This window comes from Dermacentor silvarum, chromosome 7 (genome assembly GCF_013339745.2).
Source record: "Dermacentor silvarum isolate Dsil-2018 chromosome 7, BIME_Dsil_1.4, whole genome shotgun sequence".
NCBI lineage: Eukaryota > Metazoa > Arthropoda > Arachnida > Ixodida > Ixodidae > Dermacentor > Dermacentor silvarum.
The window spans coordinates 16,068,141-16,093,288 of record NC_051160.1 but is presented as its reverse complement, the minus strand read 5'-3'; the positions used below and the strand labels follow the sequence as shown (position 1 = coordinate 16,093,288).

The window sequence follows — 25,148 nt, the reverse complement described above, 5'->3', positions numbered from 1 at the left end:
ACACGCTCATTTACCGAGCGCATTGTGCAGCGGAATGATGCTGTGCTGTGCTTAGGGCATTCTGAAGTTGAATTACCTGTCATGATGCACGCTGTCGTTTGAGCGAGAAAGAGTGAGGGTATCTGAGGGGCTAAATTTTTTTGTTGGCTACAACCATACCAAGAATGCAGACAAGGAAGCGAGAGAAAGCATAAAGGGGGAGGGGGCTATTCGGTGTGTTTAACTGAAATGTAGAAATAATAAGGTGAATGGAAACGAATGTGGACTAAAAGACAACTTGCCGCAGGGGAAGGGAAGACTGCCGAACATACTACCTCCGCATTGGGCGCCTGTGGTGCTTCTTTCGGCCCACTTTCGGTCCACGTGGCCTGGTGGCGTATGCCACCGCCCGTTTTAAAGGGTTCAGCCTCATCCATCCATCCATCCATTTAGTGGATATAGACCTCTCCTGGGGTACGTCACACCGCACCGGCGCACGTGCGGTGACCGGGGTTGGCAAAACACAGCCGCCGTCGGCTTTCTGCGTGGTGCAGTCGCTCAGTAGTTGGTGTAGGTGAGTGCCACGTGGACGCGTGCTTTTATTTTATTTTTTTATTTTTTCGTGAACCTCCACAATTCTCTTGCCAGCCAGATTAGCAGTAATGTGTGTCGGAGAACGTCGGCGTGTGGTAAACTGCGCGATGAAAATGTGGCGACGCTGGCCTTTCTTTACTTGCGAACGTGAACCACGCGGTGGTGGTCTGTGATGGATTGTGCAATGAAGAATATCGGCTTTTCCCTGGAAGTGTGCCACGTTTGTTGTGGTAATGTGTGCGGCGAAAACCGACGTTATCGGCTTATCTTTGCGTAGCGAAACGGACTACACTGTATGTGTGTGCGTGCGTGGTGTGCTACGCGGTTAGCAATACATCTCGCTTACGAGACTGTGGGCGCGTGTAATAAAACCAGTCGTAGTGATCAGACACCGATAGAACTTCAGGACCCGTAATTATCGAACAGGTGACGCGGTGATTATTGAGCGCATGTATTTCGAGGTCATCCACGCTGTGTGCAGAAAAGAAAAATGAAAAAAAAAAAACTTTGTTTGAGCATAATCTATTGACTGGAAGGTGTGACTACAAATGAGCTCCTACGATGTTTTGACCACTGTCGAAGCCAAATGAGCTCCTACGATATTTTGGCCACTACCGAAGCTGCGTGTACACATTTAACCACGGGAAATGCCCCAAAGGCAAACTACTGAAATTATCGCTATGTAACGCAGTTCTCACGGGTCTTGAGTAAAACTGAACTTTCTTTTTTTCGTTATTGGTATATTCGCCTTTACGGCACGGACTTCATGCTGTGATGATGCACATAAAATATGAAAAAGTCGGGTCTTGTAAAGTTGAGAGCAGCAAAGGAGGCAGTAGACACAGCGTGGTTACCGCGCAACGGATTATTACTAATGTAAGCTTTTGTTTTGTACACTCACATGACCGAGACTAATCATTAAAATTAAATTATGGTGTTTAACATCCCTATCTGCACAGCGGCTTATGGGGGACAGTGTAACGAAAGGCTCCGGAATAATTTTGTCCACCAGGGGTATCTTACCGTGCTCCTAAAACAGAGTAATAAGTTTTTCTGCATTTCTGCCTCATCTGAATTTAGGCGCCGGTACTTGGTACGGCTTCACTGAGTGGCCATCTATTGTGCACATGTTTACTTTCCCCTTGCTCTCGCTGAGCTTCAAGGAGGCCAGGGGTACCTAAATCGGCCGCTGTGCAGATATCTTCACATTGTAATAGAACATGCTCATCATTTACCTAGCTTTACTGCCGTGGGGTTCATGGGGCTCAGCGCTATCTGTGTGACAAGGGAACACTTCCGGCAGGAGAAAAAATATCGCAACTCCGTATCCGTAAAAAAAAAAAAAAAAAAAAAAAGAAAAAAAAAAAGTGAAGTGACGTCATTTGTGATGTCAACGGGCGCGAAATTTGTTTTCGTGGCCTGCCATTAGAGCTGTATATTCAAATGCCTGGCATTTCGACTCGATGGGCGCTTCCAGCATTTAATGTGCAAAGCGATGCAGCAAAACGTCAGCCGTACGAGTGTGGAAATTGTACCGATGTACAGAGCATCGTTTCTTGGCAGGCTAAATGAAAGTTGTGGGTGTTGAATGCTGGTGGCCAAGCCCGTTGGCCAACTTGTTGACCGAGAAAACCACCGGAACGTCATGCCTGTTAGCAACATTTTTCAAATTGTGGGCGATTTTGTGCATGTATACACATTACATTACATGCACAAAATCGCAATTTGAAAAAAAAAAAAATGTTGCTAACGGGCATGACGTTCCGGTGGCTTTCTCGGTCCCTAACAAGTTGTCTAAGCTTTGCGCCCGCATTTCTTCCCAAAAGGCCAAGCTTCCGTGCGCAAAGAAGCACACCAGTAAGCCGGTACTGCGTTGCATGGTGGGCGTCGTATACGAAATTCCGTTGAGCTGTGGCCAGTCGTATATAGGCCAAACAGGCCACTGTGTTAATGACCACCTAAGGGACCATGTTTTATCGATTAAAAAGCTAATTTATTCAGAGGTGGAAAATACAATCGTTGCAAACACAAACCTCACTAATTGTTTCGAGCCTTGGCAAGACACAGGTGCACGTTACATTTTTCGCACATGATACTGGTTTGTCCTGTGCATCCCTCAAGCTTACAACGCTGTTCCCTGCTGTCGGTACGAAGAGGCCAGTGTCCCACCTGATCAAACCTGACGTCTTGTACAGGCCTATTTTCAGCATATCTTGCTTTTTTCGAAGTCACCAGAGGGGAGAGTGACGGCCTTCCTCGCTTTTGCACCTTTGGCCGGCTGTCGGCTCGTGCAAGTGCTTCAGTAATATGGAGGGTGAAGTCCAGTTGCTTGCCAGGCATCAGTCCTCGTGCAGCTGCATCACTTCTATACTCCAGCCATGCGTTCACAACTGAGGCATTGATAACGTGAAATATCTGGCTCAGGCTGCTCAAACTCATCACCGCTGTCTGAAGATCCGTCGATTTCTCCCTCCACATCAGACAAGTTTCCATTATCAAGTTCACGGAAAATTGCATCCGTGCATTCTTCCAGATGCCTAGAACGCAAGTTCTGGTGGGAATAGAATGAATCTGTCGCTATACACGGTGTAACGCCCACCGACGCCGCAACGCTGGGCGTTTTGGTCTGCGCTCTCAGCCGGTGACTTGGCGCCGGCTGTCAAAGAAGTGAAAAAAAAAAAAAAAAAATTTGCCGCGTATCGGCGTGCTTCGCTGCAAATGTCGTCGAAAGATGATAGTCTTCTGCCGGCCGTACTACATGAGTGCTGGTCTGATCCGCGGCCACCCGTGATGCTGTTCTCGTACCATTTCCGTCCTGGCATGAAGGTTTGTTTGAACAGATTTCATTTTACCGCATTATTTCATCAAGCGGCCATTTATGTTTTGCCCTGCCTCAGACAGCGCTTCCTTTATGTTGAATCGGCCGCATCTGGCTGGCATTGATAAAATTGAGGAGGCGCTGCGTGAGACATGGACGCCATCTGGCAATACATCGGGAAACATGAGCTTGTGCAGAGGGTTTCCTTCCTCCATGGCAGAGGGCGCTCGTCGGCGCGCGGTCGGGGAACGCCGTTCGTCGGAGCGCATAGCATGGCATTTTCAGCGCAGCTTAAGAAACTAGGGTCTTTAGAGTTACGTATCTAAGTATTTTCTATTAAAGGAACACACCTCCTAATACTTACCTAGTGATGTTGCGCCTCAGATATGCGTAATATTTACTTTGTGATCGATAACGTTCACAAGTATGAACAGCCGTACCAGTTTAAGTAGTGTGGGCGGTAAGCAAGTGGTCCAACTTTGGCCGGGTGGCTGAATCGGGTGACAGACAAACAGACAGACATGTAGACAGACAGACAGACAGACCGAATTTTCAGCGTTTAAGTTCCCCAAGAAAGATTATTGTCTTTAAAAATGGTCTGGGTTTACACCTGCCGTTCCATTGTGCCTCGCGTGGCTGTGCTCCACGGTTTGATGACACGCGCGTGATGGGAAGAAGCAGAGAAGTGTTAGCACGTGAATTGCTTGAGGCGTATCACGTAAGGAAGAGGGGGCTATGGTTGCATCAGTGTGCCTTCTGTCTCCCTCTACAAAAGTGAATGTTCGTTTTTAGGTAGCGCAGTTAGGTAGCTTGTGACACGTGCTCCACCATGTCTTTGTGCGCATTTTTTTGGGAAATAGATATAGAAAGATTATGTTCAATAGCCTGACAAGGGAACAAGAATTCAGGATCGCCAGTCAGCCTCTAGAGTGTGTAATGGAGTACGTTTATCTACGTCAATTACTCACAGGGGACCCTGATCACAAGAAAGAAATTTGTAGAGGAATAAAATTGGACTGGAGTGCACACGGCAGGCATTACCAAATCCTGATTGGGAGATTACCACTGTCATTGAAAAGAAAAGTGTACAGTCATTGCATTCTACCGGTGCTAACATGTGGGGCAGAAACTTGGAGGTTAATGAAGAAGCTCGAGAACAAGTTAAGGACCGCACAAAGAGCGATGGAACGAAAAATGTTAGGCCTAACATTAAGAGTCAGGAAGAGAGCGGTGTGAATCAGAGAGCAAACGGATATAGCGGATATTCTAGTTGACATTAAGCGGAAGAAATGGAGCTGGACAGGCCATGTATTGCGTCGGATGGATAACCGGTGGACCATTAGGGTTACAGAATGGATACCAAGAGAAGGGAAGCGCAGTCGAGGTCGGCAGAAAACCAGATGGGATGATGAAGTTAGGAAATTCGCAGGCGCAAGTTGGAATACGCTAGCGCAAGACAGGGGTAATTGGAGATGCAGGGAGAGGCCTTGGTCCTGCAGTGGACATAAATATAGGCTGATGATGATGATGATAAACTCGCTGAAACTTGCTAAAAATACCATTCTTCACTTGTGTTTTGATTTTGTCGAGATTAATAATGTATATTTTGAACCTTCATAATAATGCAGGAACTTGCCTGTAATCCTCCTGTTAACTTGTGTTTTATATGTTTACATAGAAATGTTTAATACTGCAAGATACTTTTCACTATTTCGTATTCTCTTTTGTACGCTCGTGCAATTTAATGGTGTACGAAAAATATGCATATGCACGTGATGTATCTTACTTGTTTTGCACTTGTAATTGTTATTTACTTTTCATTGGACCCGCAACTAGCCTTTGGCTATGAGTCCAACCAGTTTTGGTATTTCTGTATGTTCTACGTCTGCAAATAAAGAATTAAGCATTGAAGTACTCGTGTGGCACTGAGGCGACCTCCTGAACGTCACATATATGAACACTTAACGTAGTACCTAACGTGCAGCATGTTAGTCCCCAAAAGTGTTACAAACGTGTAACGTCAGTCGAACACTTGTTAATGCATTAAGTTACACAATCGGGGTCGTCAGACTTTTTGCAAGACTATATAACTGGCCGTGGCATTTGGTCAACCCCTTCGTACGACAAATGAGGAACACTTAAGGTGCAATATGTTCGTCGCCAACACACGCCGAACTACTACTTCCTAATATATTATTTCGATTTAATGAATGGCCGTACGCGGCTGAACGTTCAGTAGCAGGGCACACTCTTGCCTACTCCTTGAAAAACCTTTTTACCTCGTCGTGCATGGCGCTATTACACTCACTATAGATGGTTTGCGTTGACAAATCGTGGCCGCCATCTTTGGTGCAAAAAGGGGCGTAAAAAAGAAACGTGACGTCATGACGGCACGACAGGCGCGTCCTGAGCCGAACGTTGTTTTGCTTTCTTTACAGTCCCTGTACGAAAAATATTTACAATTTAATTAATTTAATTAAAAAATGTACAGTCCCTGTAAAGAAAGCAAAACAACGTGTGCCTGATAATACGATTCACTGACGTCATCGTAGCCGCCACGTTTGGTCACTATAGTATTTCGTCCGTGACGTCACGTGCAAACTGTTTATAGCTTCATTTACACATGAACTCGACAAGAGCACGCCGGGTCAGAAGCAGGTATGTGAAATTTCCGAAACTTTTGAGCGGGAAGAAATAACAACCGTCTTTTTACTATTTTTACGGAAATCGAAGTTCCAATAAAAGTAGTTTATTATTCCGGCATTAAATAAGAATTATCTCTAAATACATGCGATAATTACTCAAAGAATGCGAAGACAATGGAATGAATGCCTTGTCCTCTTCTACGAAAGATTGCTAATCTGATAATTTAGAAAAAAGACCGCGTCATTCTCCATTGACACACTCGCATTAGAGCCTATCGCGGCTGCTTCCACGTTCAAATTTGATTGTGCGAACGTACGCGAATTTTTGGAGACGTAAATTTACTTGTGAGCCTATGGCGAAGCCTTTTATGAGCATTTGCAAGCAAACATCAGTTTCGTTCGCATCAGGTGAATGGTTCCACATGCTTCGCAGAGTCACCAGACCGGCACCAAAACCCAGTGGATGTCATGTATTGCGCTAAGTTTTTTTTTCCCCTTTCTCTGTGCTGAAAAAAAAAAAACTAAAAAAAAACGGCAAGAGGGGTGTAGTAGTAGTAATTGGTTGTAAATATGAAACGAATAAATAAATAATAAACAGCATATTAAAAAAAAGACTGCATAGCTTGCGCTGGAGACAGCGGAGCTGATGGGCACCTATAGCTATACTCCGTTTCATACATCAGCTGCAACGCTGTGGAGGCTAGAGATACTTTTTTTGATGTGGCTGCGTTCGCCCTTACAAAAAGTTCTGTGTTTAACTGACCGATTTTTGTGAAATTGCTCTTTATATAAGCTGGGTTCTGAACGGGAAAAAAAAATATTAATTTACAGTTGGAAACAAACAAACCGTGCGCTCGTACGGCTGCTAACACGTTGTTTTAGATCAATTTGCTTTTCCTTGTTCCTCATTTTTGCAGCCTGTCGCGGCAGCCTCAACGTGCAAGCTCACGCGAGCAAACGCCGCTGGCGAGCAGCGAAGCATAGACGGAACGCGCGCAGTGATATAAAGTTTGGCGAACGTACGTCTTGCGTAGCTTCCATAGCGTATGTCCAGCATCCCCAGCATTTTCCCGTAATGTATTGATTATTGATCGATTATTGATTAGCTATCAATTGGCTATCGCAAGGTATTGGCCCACGTGTTTAGGCTGGGCTAAGCACTACCCAGTCATCCCCAGCATTTTCCGTAATTTATTGATTACCTACTGATTGGCTATCAATTGCCTATCGATGACTGTGCAAGCTTAAAGGGCAACTCCGGCGATTTTTCGATGTCAACGGATGTCGATGAAATTCGCTGGGTCTGTTCCTCTGAATACCTCCGTCATGTCCTAAAAAAAAGCAGGCTTGAGAGTTGCACATATTTTTTTACAAATGAATTTAATTTATTGCCTCGAGCACCCTACCTTACCCCCCTCCTCAGTTATAGGCCACATTGTGTATGACGTCAGGAATGGTCCACGCAGAGCATGCCGGGATCATGCAGACGACAGCGACGAGAGCGTGCAGGAGTCGACGATCGTGAGCTAGCGCTTGGCGTGAGATGTTGCTGTCGCGAGAAGTTGCATTCCTAAAGTCCCTATATAAGAAAAGTACCGCCATCCTTTGATAAACGCCGCTTCTCTCTCTCCTGCATCTCCGATTGGACGATGATAGCGCGCGCTTTTCACTTCTTTATATTTTCTTTTTTTCCGCCTCAGAGCCATGTTGAAAGTCCTCTGCGCAGCCGCAGTCGCCGGCGGCGGCGGCGGCGCGCGCCCGGCCTGAAAGCTTCAACGTGGACTTTCTAGGTGCGCCACCGTCGACTTGGCTTTCGTAAGCAAAAAGTAAAGAAAAAAGCAAGCGCTTTAGGAGAGGAGGCGGCCGAGGAAAGATTAGATGGCGGTACTTTTCTTATATAGGGACTTTATGCATCCCTGTGGACGGGCAAGTGATGCGGGGTGGCAAGCGGTGTTGCGTGGTTGGCTGCACGAACTTCAGCCCTCGCCATCCGCAAACACAGTTTGAGCCGATGCCGATCGCGTTCAGCCGAGGTTAAGCCTATCACAGTGGCCGAGTTCGTGCGTCTGCTGCTGGCGGACCAGACCCACTGATAGGAAGCTAATTAAGCTATTAGGATGAGGAAAGCTGCTTCTGTAGTTCAGTTTTGATCATACGGATTTGAAATAAACCATTCCACATTTCGTACAGTGCCCACGCAAAAAGCTCGAAGCGACAACACGACGCGCAATCAACATCCGTATACGTTGCCGTTCTCGAATGCGGCCAGTCGCACTCGCCGGCGCTTCCCTAAATGAAATGTGACTACGCAAATCCATGGGTGTATTATTACCTATTGTTATGCTTTCTCATTATTTAGCTTACGAGGTGCACTGTTTGCCTCGTATCCCAAATGGGCAGCAAGCGGAGGCCCCTTCGATACAGCATGCGTAAACAACCGTCTCGTTCAGCTGCCAACGATGTCATACTTCATGACATCGGCGTTTCCGCGAGAAAACTATACATTCTCTAAATGAAGGATCATACGCGCAATGTCCCAATCTATGTCTACTTTACGGAACACTAATTGTGTGCATGAAGAGAATACGAATAATGATAAGCAGGCTGCACAACGCTTCCCTACTATAGACGGTCTCCCGCTCGCTGTTTCCGAAGGTGTGTGGTCGCACGTATCAGCGGGACCCAGAGTGATGTAACGGTGCTTACATGCACAAAATCTACGTGTTTTGATATGTTCTGACATTAATTGATGTCACCGATGAGCGGCTATCTCAAGCGAACGACGTACGAGTGGTCGCTGTACCTGCCGATGTAAACAAATGCACCGGTCGGTGCTTTGGACTGTCACCGGCGTTCTTGTGGGATACAAATGCGGAAAGTCGTGCTCCACATCTTACAGTGAGCATGCGAAGCGGTTCCCTGAGAGGGGTAAAACACCTAAAATAGCAAGCAGCACGTATATCAGTGGTTAGGGCTACCCTTGGTCTTTATGTCGCAGCGTGATATGTTGCGCATGGGTGCTGGCTCTAGTGGTGGAGGACGGCGATTCGTGGCTATTTAATTCTTCTGAATCATAATTGTCACTGTTTGACAGATCCGAATAGGTGGTGCAGCTTACATGCAATGTCACCCGAAGGTCCCCGAAGGTCAGCGCGGTCAAGAATAAGCTGAGCGTCTGCTCTTCGCCGGTTTCGTTCACCCCACGGGCGAGACCGGCATGCGTTGCGCGCTTTCCCCGCCGGGGATACATTCGTGACGTCCCATCCGTCACATGCAGAGGTTCGCTCGGCTGCTTGCACAGGTTTCGGTTTCGTTTTTGCGCTTTTTTTGCTTATTTAAAATTATTTTCGAATTTGCGGAACAATTGTCCTATCAGGTGCGTCACAGGAGGGTCTCGGGAACCTAAATATTTTGTAAGCTCGACATGGTCAAAAAATCGCCGGACTTGCCCTTTAAGTAGTCCCAACTATGCTTAGCTCGACTTAGCCAAGGTCAGCTTCGCTAGTTCACAGGGGTATGTGCCATTGCGCTTCACCGTATATACACGCACCCGATATAAAGGGGGCACCATCATCCACATCAACGGCGTGTTCACGATGTTGAATGTGGGCAGTCTTCTTGGTATTCGGAACAACTCAAGCTTGAGCAACCGCCAGTGCACTTTATCGCTAAAGATGAATGTTCTATACGTGACTCCATTGCCAGTCCTTCAGCAGCATTACCCGAAGCGGAGATGATTACTCGCGCTGAAAAATCGAAATTCATAACCGACTAATCAAAATTTTGGTAATTATATTATAAACTGGTTGCTTTACGACACACAGGAACGAATTACGTGGGAATCAAGTTTATTTTTGTGCAAGCAATATGTCCATCTCGCCGAGTGATCAAGATCAGTTGAGTAAAATGTGTGCTCTTCGAAAAAAGCACCCGTTATATAGTATTCAGGATGCTTTTCTAATAAACCTGTTTGGCTACCCGTGCAGCTAACGCAGCACCATCCATTAATTTCACATTCATAAGCATATAGTACGCAAGAAGGCCTTTATTTACCACAGTTGGTCGCATATCCATTTGAACAATGGGCGACCTGAATTCCAATGAAAGTATATACAGGGTGTTCATTTTTAAGTTTTACGGGATTTTTGGAAATTGCCTGCGGCAGGTAGCGTAATTCATATCGTTGAGCTGGGTTATTCGAAGAGGCGGACATTAGTAGCACGAGAAATTGAAACACATAGTAAACTACGTTAAAAAATGGACTAATTAACTTCGTAGTTAATTACTTTACGACACATATTGCAATTTACGAATTGAAGCCGGTGAGCTCGTCAGGCGTATCCACTTGGAAGGAATTTCCAGAATGACACCAGTCTGGAGACTTGCGCCATCAAACTCGCCGTAAAAAGGCACAGTTGTTCCACTTAATTTTCTACCAAAATGCTGTTTTATACATTGAAGCACAAAAGTAACTGGAACGCCCGTCTATTTCGTCCCACAAATTGGAGAAATAATATCTCGAAACTGGTGTCATCCTGGAAATTCATTTCAAGTGGATATGTGTTGTAAAGTAATTAACTAAGAAGTTCATTAGTCATTTTTTGTTAATTAGTTGAATGAGTGTTTCGATTTCTCATGCTACTAATGTCCGCCTGTTCGAATAACCCAGCTCAATGATAAGAATTATGCCACCTGCCACAGGCGATTTTTAAAAGTTCGTTAAAGCTCAATTTTGAACACCATGTATGCTATACAAAGGACTGTTGAAGCACGTGCTTATAGTGCCAGGCGACTGTCAAAGAGGATCTTGATCATCTTCGCACTTAGCCGGCAGTAACTGAAGAAATTTTCGCAGTCTTCATTGTCTCTTCCGGCATCAGACGACAACTTGAAGTAGGCGAGCCCCGCGCTGCTGTACGGTGGCTTGTACGAACTGCACAGATTGAGAAAACGGTGGTCACGTGGGGCAGTTTCCAACAAATAGCGTAACGAGTCAATACGAGAGGAAATCACCGAGACACAATATACAGGGTGCTTCACTTAACCCTTTAACTGCTAGCTCAACCGCATTGCTGACCTAACAAAAGCATCTGCAAAAAACTAGACAAATCCAAATATTAGTCTGTGCCTTTAAATTTACCTTTATTTATGTACCTGCTCAACAGTGGTATTCAATAAAATGTCGGGCGTGAACGGCCGCACACGTAGTGGTCACAAAACCTGAAGGCTTCGTCGTTATCTTCTTAGCGCACGTGCGGGTCATATGCTCGCCAGTGCGAAAATTGTCTTCCTTTTTTAAGCGAGCTCTTATTTCTTAACTCCATAAAGGTACATCTCAAGAACACACATTGACCTTGCCATTGCAAGTGCCAGAGAGCAGTTTTGGACCATAAAAATTGACCTTTCACCACCTGGTCAACAATAATTTTGACGTACTGTATCTAGCTTAGTTTTTAGAGGAACCATTTAATATTTCAATTGGTATGTATTTGACCAAAGTAAAGAACTAAAGCAATGAAAGCATTCTAAGTCAAGTCTTTCTTATCTTGCCATTTAAAGGGCTAACCTGGGTCAAACTTTAAAAATACGTAAATGCTACGTATACCTGGGCAGAACCAAGGTAACATTGCTTGCCGTCGCTTGGACATACTCGGATCATTTTTTTTGCAATCCGCCGAATTACATAATTAGTCTTAATTAATTAATCAGCTTCTCAAATATTATAATGAGATGAAAAGCGTCAATGAGAAAATTGTAGAGCAACGTGAGGAACTCCTGATACAGCTTTCTGTTGCTCAATACGTGCTATTCATTCGAACGGCACCCCAAAATTTTTGGGCTTTTCCAAGCACAAAAACTAAGTCAATTGAACAAATTGTTCACGAGGGCCATGTCATTGTCGAAAAACAGCGTGTCGCGGAGCACTTCAATAATTATTTTCAGAGTGCTTTTTCAAGTTGCGGTGGTGGTATAAACCTTAACCGCATGCAATGTAACTCGACCTCTGATATTGTTTCGCACCCGGGTGTAGTGTCGATGTTGCTGAACCTCAAAGCTAAATCATCTCCAGGACCAGACAACATACCGAACGCTTTTCTGCGCAGGTATGCTGAAGCGTTAGCTCCTTGTTGTTATCTTTCGTCCCTCGTTATCTTCGACTAATCTTTCTACAGACTGGCTAACTGCACGTGTCGTTCCCATACAAAAAAAAAAAGGCGACAAAACCCCAGTAACCAGTTATCGTCCGATATCATTAACTTCATCATGTTGCAAGTTAATCGAACATATTATAACTAATGAAATAACCAAATTCCTAAGTGACAACAACGCACTGTCTCCTCATCAGCATGGTTTACGGAAGGGTTTCTCTAATGTGACCCAATTAGCCACAATTATTCACTACTTTGCAAGTGCTCTTGACAAGTCAAGTCAAATTGACGTAATATTTTTAGATTTTAAGAAAGCGCTTGACCTTGTTCCTCGCATTAAACTTATAGAAAAACTACAGTCGATAGACCTTCCAGCCTATATTATTAACTGGGTGGCGGCTTATCTGTCTAATCGCAAGCAGTTTGTTTCAATTGATAATTACTCTTCTGCCGAACTTTCAGTAACCTCTGGAGTACCTCAAGGTAGTGTGCTAGGACCTTTACTATTTCTAATATACATAAACGACATCACTAACGAAATTTCTCATCCTGTTCAAGTTAGACTATTCGCTGACGACTGTGTGTTGTTTAACGAGGTTACTTGCCACGAAGATCAATTAATGCTTAACTCTGACCTTCAAAACATTCTTTCCTGGTGCAGTCGTTGGGGCATGGAATTGAACAGAGAAAAAAAAACTGTGTACATGTCCGTCACGAAAAAAAAAAAATGTTGTTTGTCTATAACCTCGGCTCTGAACCGCTGACCAAAGTCAGCCAGTATAAATATCTTGGAATAACAATAACCAGTGACCTCAGCTGGAATAGCCACATTTCTAACGTATGTAACTCGGCTTTCAGAAAACTTTGTCTCCTCAGGCACAAACTAAAACACGCTCCCTCTGGTACGATCCTATACCAGCTACCCCTGATGTCACCCTCAGATAGCCAATACGAGCGCTTAGAAGCCATCCACAGAAAAGGTATTCGACTTGGCCTTGGAGTCCCTCAGCCAGCGTCGAACAAGTGCTCTACGAAGCTGAGTCACGCCTTCTGAGACTTCAGGCTTCCCAGAGTCTCATGATTCAGTTGCTACGATTGAGTGAGTCTACGCCCGGCAAAGCCCTGTTAAGACGTATAAGTAACAGGCCGCGGTCACATTTTTATGCAGCACTGAACACACTTCGCGTCTTAGGATTGCGCTGCTCGAGACAGAGGGAAAAGATAGAACCGCCCTGGACATTCGAGGACATCACATGCGACTTAAGTATACCACGATTGCAGTCAAAGAGCTGCATTCCATCTGCAGAAGCCAAGTCATTAGTCCTGGAACATTTGCACACGACTTACCCGAACCACCTACAAGTATACACAGATTGCTCTGTCAAAGTAGACGAAGACCGCTGTGCAGCTGCATTCTGTATTCCCTCTCTGAGATATACATGGTCTGGCCGTATGGACTGTATGGCCTCGTCGACAGTTGTGGAAGGCGTAGCAATAGCTTCTGCTCTGCGCAAACTAAAGACTCTGCCTTCGCAGAAGGTGGTTGTCCTTACGGACTCAAAGGCCGCGTTAAAACAACTATACCGCGGTCTGCCATCCACCAAGTTCCCACACAAATCACTAACCCTTGTGAAAGAACTCAAGAACAAAGGCTTCACGGTAAAGTTTCAGTGGATTCCCTCCCACATTGGTATTACTGGTAACGAAAAAGCTGATGCGCTTGCATACGCAGCGCTCTATCATCCTCCCAAAATCAAGGCTCCAAAGAGTAATCAAGTGAAAAAATCGGACATTCGAAATCACTTTGGGTCGCTTTGGGTTCCACCACATATGCCCTTTTATAGCATCATTTTGAAGCACCACTTTTATATCGAATCAGGACAGGATCTGCTAGTACACCAGCCTGGTTATTTAAGACGGGACGAATCAATTCTCCGAACTGTACGGCATGTGACGAGACAGGAGATATTGAACACTTTCTGTGGTCATGCCAGCAATTCCAAGTTGAAAGGGCCGCTCTCCTGGAGAATCTACAAAAAAAAGGACCTTCCGCATGCGTGCCTGCAACACCTTGTATTTCCCGAGGGATCAGTTATAGCCCGCACAGAAACTTCACGTCTCCTTATGGAATTCTTAAGAGAGACTAGACTGATGGACATATGATGAAACCATTCAGCGATATTGTAAGAGACGCTCAGGCGGAGCAATTGCCGGCCTTGATCGCCAGGCTAAACCCGCCTGTTGCTACGATTCACCACCACCACCACCACCACCAAGATTACTGGCTTACACTTCACTCATCCCACCAAAACTTGAATATGCATGCATTGTGTCGGATCCCTATAAGAAAATTAACATTAATGCTTTAGAGGTGATCCAACGTAAAGCTGTCAGGTTTATTTTTTCTAAATATAGACTAAGTGACTCTCCTACTAGCCTAATGAATCAACATAATATCCAAACGCTACAGCTACGTAGGAAAATACAAAGACTGAAATTTCTTTTTTTTTTTTTTGCTTAAAAACAACTGTTTGTCCCTCAACCCACAGGCTCATGTTAAACCACTTACAGCGCGTCGAACACAGCATCGTCACGCTGATTCTTTAACACCTTATAACACCCGAACTAACCTCTTCAAGTTTTTCTTCTTCCCGCGCACTGTAACAGATTGGAACAGCCTACCATTATCACAATTGATAAGCACCGATTCTATTGAACGCATGTGTCTTTAATGTTAACAGTATTGCTATGTCGGCAAGCCTTGTTACTGTTTTCTTTTTCTTTTTTTTTACACGTGAATTTTGTTTGATACATTCCACCATCTTCCTTATTCTATTATTTTCAGTATTTTGCCATGGTCGCTCGTTCATCAACTTCTGGTACTTGTCGATTTTTTTTTCCTCTCGCGAGAATGGTTGCAAGTGCTCATATATGCGTATTTCCTTTATTCCTGATGGCTTAATCTCTGTGTGATACTGATCTAAGTTTGTCAAGTTGTATTCCTTCAGTGCACCTTCTATTAATTTTATTTGGTCGTCGCTTTCATTTTGCATTCATTTTCTTTTCTGATCATTGCATATGTTGCATTGCTTTTGTATTTCTTTTTCATGTGCGTATATATATATATATATATATATATATATATATATATATATATATATATATATGTAAATATTTATGTATTCTGCCCCTCCTGCTTGGGCCCCCATTTGGGCCTGCAGCATTGAATAAATAAAAAATAAAAATAGATACATACAAGTGTTTTTCCACGCAAATTGCCTCGAGCGGACTGTCGCGCGCCAATTTTGCGTGTATTCGAGGGCTCCTTTCACGCTCGGAAAAACTTTTATGTAGCACGTATTGAGCAACAGAAAGCTGTATCGGGAATTTCTCGTGTTGCTCTACAATTCGCTCACTGACACTTTCAATCTAATTGTAATATTTGAGAAGTTGATTAACTAATTAAGACTAATTATCTAATTAGGCGGAATGCGAAAAATAATCTAATAAGGTTTGGCCAAAGTTACGTGAAACACCGTGTATAGTAAGCGTAACCGGGCACACCATCGATCCCGTTTATTTGTCAATTCCTACGCAGTGTGCACGCTTCACTGCGAAGCGTGCATGCAAACCGGGTATGGTAAATACGTTGAGCTGTTGCAGTAAATTGCAGCTGTACGCCTATTACCGTAAGAAGGCGCGATGAGCCAGAAACGACGCATCAATCAAATACGGGTGCCGACGCTACATTGTTAAAGGAGCCAAATATCTAAGGTTTAGTAAACGTCTACTGCAACGCCGAGAAGTACGAGAGTACCATGACAAATACGAGAAAGAACTCCACAGCGTCAGACTGCCATAACCGTGCCAAAGTTTGGACACGTACGAAATGCAAAATGGCCTTCATTTCGCCCTTCCAGTAATCAACCTATTGCCGGTAAGGAATCATTGCAAAATAGGGTTCAGAGTCCACCTCCAACAGCAACGAAATATCACTTTGGCCAAATTGGTCATAAATAAATGAGTAGGTATGTATCACTGAGCAAATTTTGGCAAAGCCTAAGGGCAGGTAATTGTTTGATTTTTCTTATTAGCAGCGCCTAGGCAGCTCCCAAGCAAACGAATCATGCAGCTTTTGGTTAGCGACCACGACCGAAGTACCCGCCCATTGTCTCCGAGATCTTGCAGCGCGCCTCGGGCAGTCGCGGCCACCGAGCTCCGCGTTCTATATACAAGACATGCGTCACTTCCGGTGAGCGGTAATGGCGGCATTTTGTTTTTCAGTTTCGGAATTAAAACGACTGTTCTTGCGAGCTTTACCGGCACGGCAGTCACGCCTGCGTTCAAAGCCCAATACATTGACAAGTCACTTGACCCCACCTGTGGAACTTGCACCACGGGTGCGTTAGCCACAGCACACCACCTGCTATGGACATGTCCTGCCTATACTCACTGCCAGCAATCTGCCTTGCTGGGCTGCAGAGCTCAGTCGTCACACTCAATGACTGGATCCTTCCAAGAGGGACGCCTCAACACCGCAAAGCTGTATATGATGCTCATCTACCTTATAAGGAGCAAAACCATTGACCTAATCTAGGCACCTCACCGGAAGAACCACTGGGGTTGCTTTAACACATGTACAATTTTTTTTCATTAAACAAACCGTCTGTCTCTCTCTCGTGATGCTTCCAATCGTCTTTGTTTTTGTTTTACGTTGGCTCCGCTATGTCTGTACTGTCTTAAATTATAGGCCATTTACGCGGTCCCAAATAGATTGCTTACCTGAAGGACTCGGTCACGTTAACGCTGATTGGGCCGAACACGCTTGGTCGCGCGGCCATTGTACACAAGACCTTGCCAGTGCACTCCATGAGTTCACGATACGAGACGTTTTTGAGACTAAAGTTGGTGAAGTTAACTCCGTGTACAGGGAATCTCGTCGTGTCGATGAATTTGTGTCGATGGTATCCGGAGAACATGGACGCCGGTCCAGCGCTGGAGCCCTCATTCGACTGCTGCTGCTGTTGTTTCGCAGGCTGTTCTGGAAGGGTTGGCGACGCATCCTCCTGGACCCACGCCTGAGCGGTGAAGTACTTCGGCTCCGACGTGTAGAGAAGCGTGGTTACGCCCTTCTCCACGATGATGACTCGCGTCAGCGATCCGCGGGTATCGCCAGCTGCGAGGTAGTGCTTCATCTTGTAGTAATCCAGAGGCAGGGATATGATCGCAGCGGCGAAGTCCTGCATTCTTTTCCTGGTGGCTAGGCGCTTCTTCTCTAGCTGTTTGGCGAAGTCCGGGGCCGCGTAGCCGGCAGTGAAGCGCTTCTTGGCATCGTGCACTTCTTCGTCCGATGCGGGCGCGGCGGACAGTTCCTGGGACTTGGCCGGTGGCACTTCGGTCACGGCGTTCTCTGCACCTGCGTCTGGATCGTCGGCAACCTGCAACGCAAAATACAGCTGAGTAACAGCCACCGATGAGTGCGCAATGAATGCAAAAATTACAGGGGCACTTGGTCACCCCTGTACGTGGATGCATGCGAAAGCAATGCGACCACCAAAGATCGGGGGTTCGACTCCCACCAAAGGTCCTGGGTTCGAATCCCCTAATAACTTCGTATTAACTAACTGTGCCCTAATTATAACTTCACTTTAACACCATATGTCATGGGTTCGAGCGCCGTAATGAGCTATATCTTAATTAAACCTGTGCCTTAACTCCACCTGAATTAACTGTGACTTAATTAACTTCGCCTGAATTAACACCAAAGGTCGTGGGTTTCACTCCGACCACTGGTCGTGTTTCGAGTGCCGTAATGAACTGTATCTCAATTTCACCTGCCTACGTTAACTTCGCCCTAATTAACTCTACCTTATTTAACTCTGTCTTAATTAATTTTGCTTAATTGACGTCATGAACTGTCTTGATTGGCTCACTTTTGGACCATCGAGGTCACGCCAACGCTGACTATGCCGGCCTTTCCGCCTTCATCATCATCATCATCAGCCTATATTTATGTCCACTGCAGGACGAAGGCCTCTCCCTGCGATCTCCAATTACCCCTGTCTTGCGCTAGCGTATTCCAACTTGCGCCTGCGAATTTCCTAACCTCATCATCCCACCTGACTTTCTGCCGTCCTCGACTGCGCTTCCCTTCTCTTGGTATCCATTCTGTAACCCTAATGGTCCACCGGTTATCCATCCTACGTATTACATGGCCTGCCCAGCTCCATTTCTTCCACTTAATGTCAACTAGAATATCGTCTACCCCCGTTTGTTCTCTGATCCACACCGCTCTCTTCCTGTCTCTTAACGTTACTCCTAAGATTTTTCGTTCCATTGCTCTTTGTGCGGTCCTTAACTTGTTCTCGAGCTTCTTTGTTAACCTCCAAGTTTCTGCCCCGGATGTTAGCACCGGTAGAATGCAATGATTGTACACTTTTCTTTTCAACGACAGTGGTAAGCTCCCAGTCAGGATTTGGCAATGCCTGCCGTATGCACTCCAACCCAATTTTATTCTTCTGTAAATTTCTTTCTCATGATCAGGGTCCCCTGTGAGTAATTGACTTAGATAAACATATTCCTTTACAGATTCTAGAGGCTGAATTCCTGAATTCCTGAATTCTTGTTCCCTTGCCAGGCTATTGAACATTATCTTTGTCTTCTGCATATTCATCTTCAACCCAATTCTTGCACTTTCTCGATGAAGGTCCTCAATCATTTGTTGTAATTTCTCTCCATTGTTGCTCAATAGGACAATGTCATCTGCAAACCGAAGGTTGCTGAGATATTCGCCATCGATCCTCACTCCTAATCCTTCCCAGTCTAAGAGCTTGAATACTTCTTCTAAGCATGCAGTGAATAGCATTGGAGAGATTGTGTCTCCTTGCCTGACCCCTTTCTTGACAGGTATCTTTCTGCTTTTCTTGTGGAGAACCAAGGTAGCTGTGGAATCGTTGTAGATATTTGCCAAGATATTCACGTATGCCTCCTCCACTCCTTGATTACGCAATGCCTCTATGACTGCTGATATCTCTACTGAATCGAATGCATTTTCATAATCTATGAAAGCCATATAGAGAGGTTGATTGTACTCCGCAGATTTCTCGATTACCTGATTGATGGCATGGATATGGTCCATCGTAGAATACCCCTTCCTGAAGCCAGCCTGTTCTCTTGGTTGACTGAAGTCAAGTGTTGTCCTGATTCTATTGGAAATTATCTTGGTGAATATTTTATACAATACTGAAAGCAAGCTAATGGGTCTGTAATTCTTCAATTCTTTAACGTCTCCCTTCTTATGGATAAGTATAATGTTGGCGTTCTTCCAGCTCTCTGGTACACTTGAAGTGGTGAGGCATTGCGTATAAAGGGCCGCAAGCTTTTAAAGCATGATATCTCCTCCATCTTTGATTAAATCTACTGTTATTCCATCTTCTCAAGGCGCTTTTCCCCTGGTCATATCTTTCAAGGCCCTTCTAACTTCATCGCTAGTTATAGAAGGAGCTTCTGTATCCGGTTCATCACTATTTCGAATGGAAGAAGCTTGGCTGTTTTGGCTACTGTACAGGTCAGTATAGAATTCTTCTGCTGCTTTTACTATGTCATCGAAATTGCTGATGATATTACCATGCTTATTTTTCAGTGCATACATCTTGCCTTGTCATATGCCTAGTTTTCTTCTTACTGATTTCATGCTGCGTCCATATTTTACGGCTTCCTCAATTTTTCCCACGTTATAATTTCGAATATCCCTTACTTTCTTCTTGTTGATCAGTTTTGACAGTTCAGCGAATTCTATCTGATCTCTTGAGTTGGACACTTTCATGTTTTGCCGTTTCTTTATTAGGTCCTTTGTTTCTTGGGAGAGCTTCCCTACAGGTTGCTTTGGTGCCTTTACGCCTTATGAGCCTTATAATAATAATAATCATCATCATCATAAGCATCAGCCTGTGTTTATGTCCACTGCAGCACGAAGGCCTCTCCCTGTGGTCTCCAATTACCCTTGTCTTGCGCTAGCTGATTCCAACTTGCGCCTGCAAATTTCCTAACTTCATCACCCCACTTAGTTTTCTGCCGTCCTCGACTGCGCTTCCTTTCTCTTGGTATCCATTCTGTAACTCTAATGGTCCACCTGTTATCCATCCTACGCATTACATGGCCTTCCCAGCTCCATTTTTTTTTTCGTTTAATGTCAACTAGAATATCGGCTATCCCCGTTTGTTCTCTGATCCACAGCGCTCTCTGCCTGTCTCTTAACGTTAGGCCTAACATTATTCGTTCTATCCCTCTTTGTGCGGTCCTTAACTTGCTCTCGAGCTTCTTTGTTAACCTCCAAGTTTTTGCCCCATATGTTAGTACCGGTAGAATGCAATGATTTTTTTTTATTGCGATAAAGACTTGCCGTTAAGGCATAATTCTTGATGTGTATATGTGTATTACATGTGTGCTGTGAGGCCTGTGTTGTGTATGAATTGAAGCAGTGTTTTGTGGAATCTGTTATCATGTATCCAGCGGTCATAGCTGGTTGTCACACTGTAGCGGAGGCCGGCTTGCAGTAGGAGACGCGAGCGTTCCTATTGTAAACCAGTACATGTCCATATTAGGTGGTATGTATCTGCTTCCATCACAGGGACGGAGCAGTACGGACACGTAGCAACCAGTGGTAAATGCGACCAGTTCCACCTTGAGATCACAGCCGGTGTAAGGGCCACCCCGGCCCGAAGCCTCCTAACCACAACTTCCTCCGCCCTAGTAAGGTGAAGGGGGAGGGAGCAGACCCACGGGGGGGGGGGGGGGGGGGGGGGGGATAAGAGCGCGTGTGTCCTGCCGGAGAAAATTTTTACGGGCTCGGAGCGAGTTAAGGGGTTGAGGTGGGAGGGGAATAGACGGAAGGTCTGGATTAGGAGGGCAATGTGCCTGCTGGTCAGCAGCAATGTTGTGAGGGTTCGCTGCATGGCCTTGAATCCAGTGTACCTTGACGCAAGTAGCTGTTTTTCTAGTCATAGTGTGTATTGTCTCGCAGATTTCCATCGCCTTGTCAACCTTCTTCAGTTCCTGAATAGCCGCTAAAGAATCAGTGAAGATATCTAGTTGTTTGATGGTAGGCAGCTTAGATGTCGCATCTTGCACAGCGTCGTGGATGGCTTGAAGTTCCATTACTAGAGCGCTGGCTTCCGTAGATAAATAGCGCTGGTGGCCGCTGATCAAATTATGCGTAGTACTAAGGAATGATGTCCTCCCGCCGCCTGGGAGAATAGCAGCATCCGTATAGACTTTGCAGGTGTTAGCCCATGACGCATCGATGATATTGTGGTCGTCAATAATACCTGTTGTATCGCTGCGTCGTAACTTCGTTGGCTTATTAGTTGTGATGCTGGTGAATTCCCAGGGAGGCATTGGATAGGACTGATTGTCAATCCGAGAGCCGCGTTGAAAATGAGCATGCAACGCAGCGACAGCCGGAACAAGTTGCTTTTTTATTTCACCTGCTTTTTCACGTTGCAAAATTAGCTCTGCAATTGTGTTGAGCTGGGCATGTTCCTGTAAGGTTGGTATCGGAGTGATGCGTGGTAGTGCTGTGATTGTGCGCATAGCATCGCAATTAATCGTCTCTAACTGTGCCAACTGTGCCAAAGTTAGCCTTTGAAATTGTGCTTGATATAAAATTCTTGGCTGCAAGACTGTACGTACCAGCCGTCGAGCTACGTCAGTACGAGCTCCAGCTGCTTTTGCTGCAATGCGATGAATAAGGTGAAGTGTTTTTGTCGAAGTCTGTCGGATTTTACGGAGCCAGTGTGCACCACTGCCGGACTGGTGAATATCGAGACCCAGTATGCGGACCTCAGAAGCCTCAGGGATTGTCACTGCGCCGAGTTTAAATGTAAAGGGGTGCTGCGTGATTCTTGTGCGTCCTTTCTTATTGGCCACCACAACATAGCTTGATTTTTTGGGCGGAAATGTCCAACCCTGCTTTCCGAGCGTAGTTGTGCCGAACATCAAGGGCTTCTTGAAGCTGTTGAGCTTGTCGAGATACATCTTCATGCACGGACCACAAAGTGACGTCATCCGCATAGATTAAAAACTTCACGTCTGGAATCTGGTGTAGTTGCCAGGCTAGAGGCATTAGAGCAACGTTGAAGAGAAGAGGAGCTAAAACCGAACCTTGTGGGACTCCTCTGTTCGATGTGAAATACCCTTCTTGCCTTCCATCTACTCTAATCGTAAATGTGCGTTTATGAAGAAATGAGTAGATAAATCTTATGACCCGCGGTGGAAGTACCAGGTCGATGAGGTTGGCAATAATGATTTCATGGTCTATATTGTCATAAGCTTTCGTTATGTCTGTTGCTACTACCGTGCGCACAGCGTGACTGTGTGGTGAAATCTGTAAAACGTCGTCTGATAAGATAGAAAGACCGTCTTCAGTTCCCAAGTAAGAACGGAAGCCAATTTGAGCAGGATGATATTTGTCATGGCGTTCAAGCCACCAGGAAACACGTGTGGCCAGCATCTTTTCAGCGAGCTTGCAGACAGTTGAGGTTAGTGAAATTGGGCGTAAAGACTGCAGGTTATTTGGAGACTTTCCTGGTTTCTGAATCGGGACAACAATTGAATGCTTCCAGTCAGGTGGAACGTTTCCAGTCTCCCATACTTTATTAATAGCCTGAAGAAGTGCGTCGAGAGCTGCTCCTCCCATGTTCTTGAAAACCTCATAAGGAATACCATCGGGTCCAGATGTTGTTCGTTTCTTGGAAGTTTCAATCGCCGCAATTAGTTCGGCCATGCTGAAAGGGCTGGATATTTCGAATTCATCAGACTCATCGATTTCGGGGCAGTTTACAGCTGACGCGTGATCGTACTTCGGGAAAAACGCTCTAGCAGCGTGTTCTGCAAATTCATGTGGCGAACTTTGCATCGCTAACCTAACGCTCGCTGCAGGGTCAGGTTGCTTATGACCGCGTTCCATTGACCGAAACGTACGCCAAAGTGCTCTGTTTCCAATGCCCGATCCAAGATTCTCGCACCACTCATACCATCGTCGTCGAGAAAGTTGCTTTTCGTGCCGACGCGCCTTCGCCGCTATATGGTTAGCACGTGCACGGCTACCTGGTACATCAGGATTCCTCGACGCATACACTTCTGCATGACGTCGCTTTGCCCAAAGTTGCAAAAGAGCGAAGTCTGGTTGAGGTTGTTCCTCGTCAACTGTGGTTATAGTGGTGTTACTCCGGAGCAGTTCTTGCAAAGCGGGAAGAATTTCCGAGGGCTCTGAGGGTACTTTATCAATCGATGTTTCCCGAAACTTATCCCAATGCGTGACTGCTACTCGTCATCGAATTTTCTTTATGCACGTTCTACGTAATCCAATCATTATTGGCATATGATCACTGCCCCAGGTATCTGGTTCCACCCGCCACTGCGGCATTCCAGGGCCCAACCACCGCGTGAGGTCTGGAGCGTGTGTTCTAGATACTGCGGGTACAGCACAGGTAGGCACAGCGTGACGGTTCAACAGTGTAAAAGTGGCATCGCTCATGACGTTTTTAACTTGACATCCTCTTCGGGAGTTGTACTTGTACCCCCATTCTGTGTGTGGAGCATTAAAGTCTCCACCCACGAGAATAGGAATTCCCGGGTACGTAGACCGTAGATGGGCTATCCACCCCAAGTTCAAACGTGTGCGCTGTGGTCTGGCGTAGAATGACACTAGAATGACAGGAGTATTCACTGGTCGTGCCAGGACACCGACAACTTCTTGATTAACACTGCACCATGGCTCCAGATCAATCACTGTGTGAGCAATATGCGATGATACATACACTGCAGCTTTTCCGGGAGCTGAAGCCATTGTAGTAGCACGTCTATCTAATAGATGGGTTATGATACCCATTAAAATTGGACAGAGAGCACAGCTTATTATGCTGTTGAATAAGCAGTGCCCATACATGTAGCTTATTATTGCGATAGCAATTATATGGACACTTCAACCGGATTTCTGCCGTCGCCGTCGCCGTGAGGTTCCGTATAGATAAAATCTTCACCGCGCTCCGTATGCCCGAGCGGAAGCGTGCTGGGACGCGCGCTATCACGGAGAGCGAACGCACTCAATCTCCCACGCGCAAGCAACGAAACGGGAAGCCAGCGCCGGAGTGAGCGGGGGGGGGGGGGGGGGGGGCACTTCTACTGTGCCAACAACCGCGCTCGTCGCTCGACCGCACGGTCTCTCATCTCTCCCACGCGCAAGCAAGGAAGCGGGAAGCCAGCGCCGGAGGGAGCGGGGAGGGGTGGGGGCGCACTTTTCCTCTGCCAACAACCGCGCTCGTCGCTCGCCGCACCGTCTCTTATCTCCACACGGCTCTGACCTTTATGCACTGTGCGTTCGCCGCTCAGTTTCTGTTGAAGCGATAGACCGCACGTACCTTCGCCCGCTGCTGCGGCGTATATATGCGCTTGCTGCCAGCGTTTTGACAGTCGTTGTCTGCAGTTATTCAGTGTGATCTATTCATGTTTGTGCGCGCTCACACCACGCTTGTTCATTCAGTTAGTAATAGTCGGGCCACATTTTCCAACGCACGCTACACATGTAATGCTGCCCGGATCGGCAGTGCAGCGCTACAGGTGTGTCCCTTCGCACGCGCGCTGCCCACGGGAAGCGCTTCTCATCAACACCACCGTTTCACACGCGCCTTCTCGTGGTCATCGAGTCTCTCTTCATGTCGGTCTACTTACGCCGCAGCACACCTGCTTACTTAATCAGCTCATGTTTACTACAATTCATATTGCTACCAAAGCCGCTCACCTTACTTCGTATGACATTGCTGTGTTGCTATCGCGTTCATTGCTTCGCCCTTAGGGCGAAACTGTGACATTTTTTATTCCCTCCCTTTCTATGTGTGTGCATTTTTCTTTATCTTTCTGTCTCTCCTTCCCCAGTGCAGGGTAGCAAACTGGATACCTGCCTTC

General features: G+C 45.8%; 1 protein-coding gene across 1 annotated transcript in view; it reads right to left on the bottom strand.

The window, feature by feature from the left end:
• Positions 1-10,076: 10,076 nt before the first annotated feature.
• LOC125946632 (uncharacterized) overlaps positions 10,077-25,148 on the bottom strand; it is an 81,564-nt gene continuing 66,492 nt past the window's right edge. Inside the window, exons 3-4 of the mRNA XM_049670266.1 lie at positions 16,968-17,623; positions 10,077-10,969 (exon numbers count right to left, since the gene is read on the bottom strand). Coding sequence (XP_049526223.1) covers positions 10,813-10,969; positions 16,968-17,623 — 813 coding nt within the window. The 3' untranslated portion in view covers positions 10,077-10,812. The remainder of the gene's footprint in view (positions 10,970-16,967; positions 17,624-25,148) is intronic.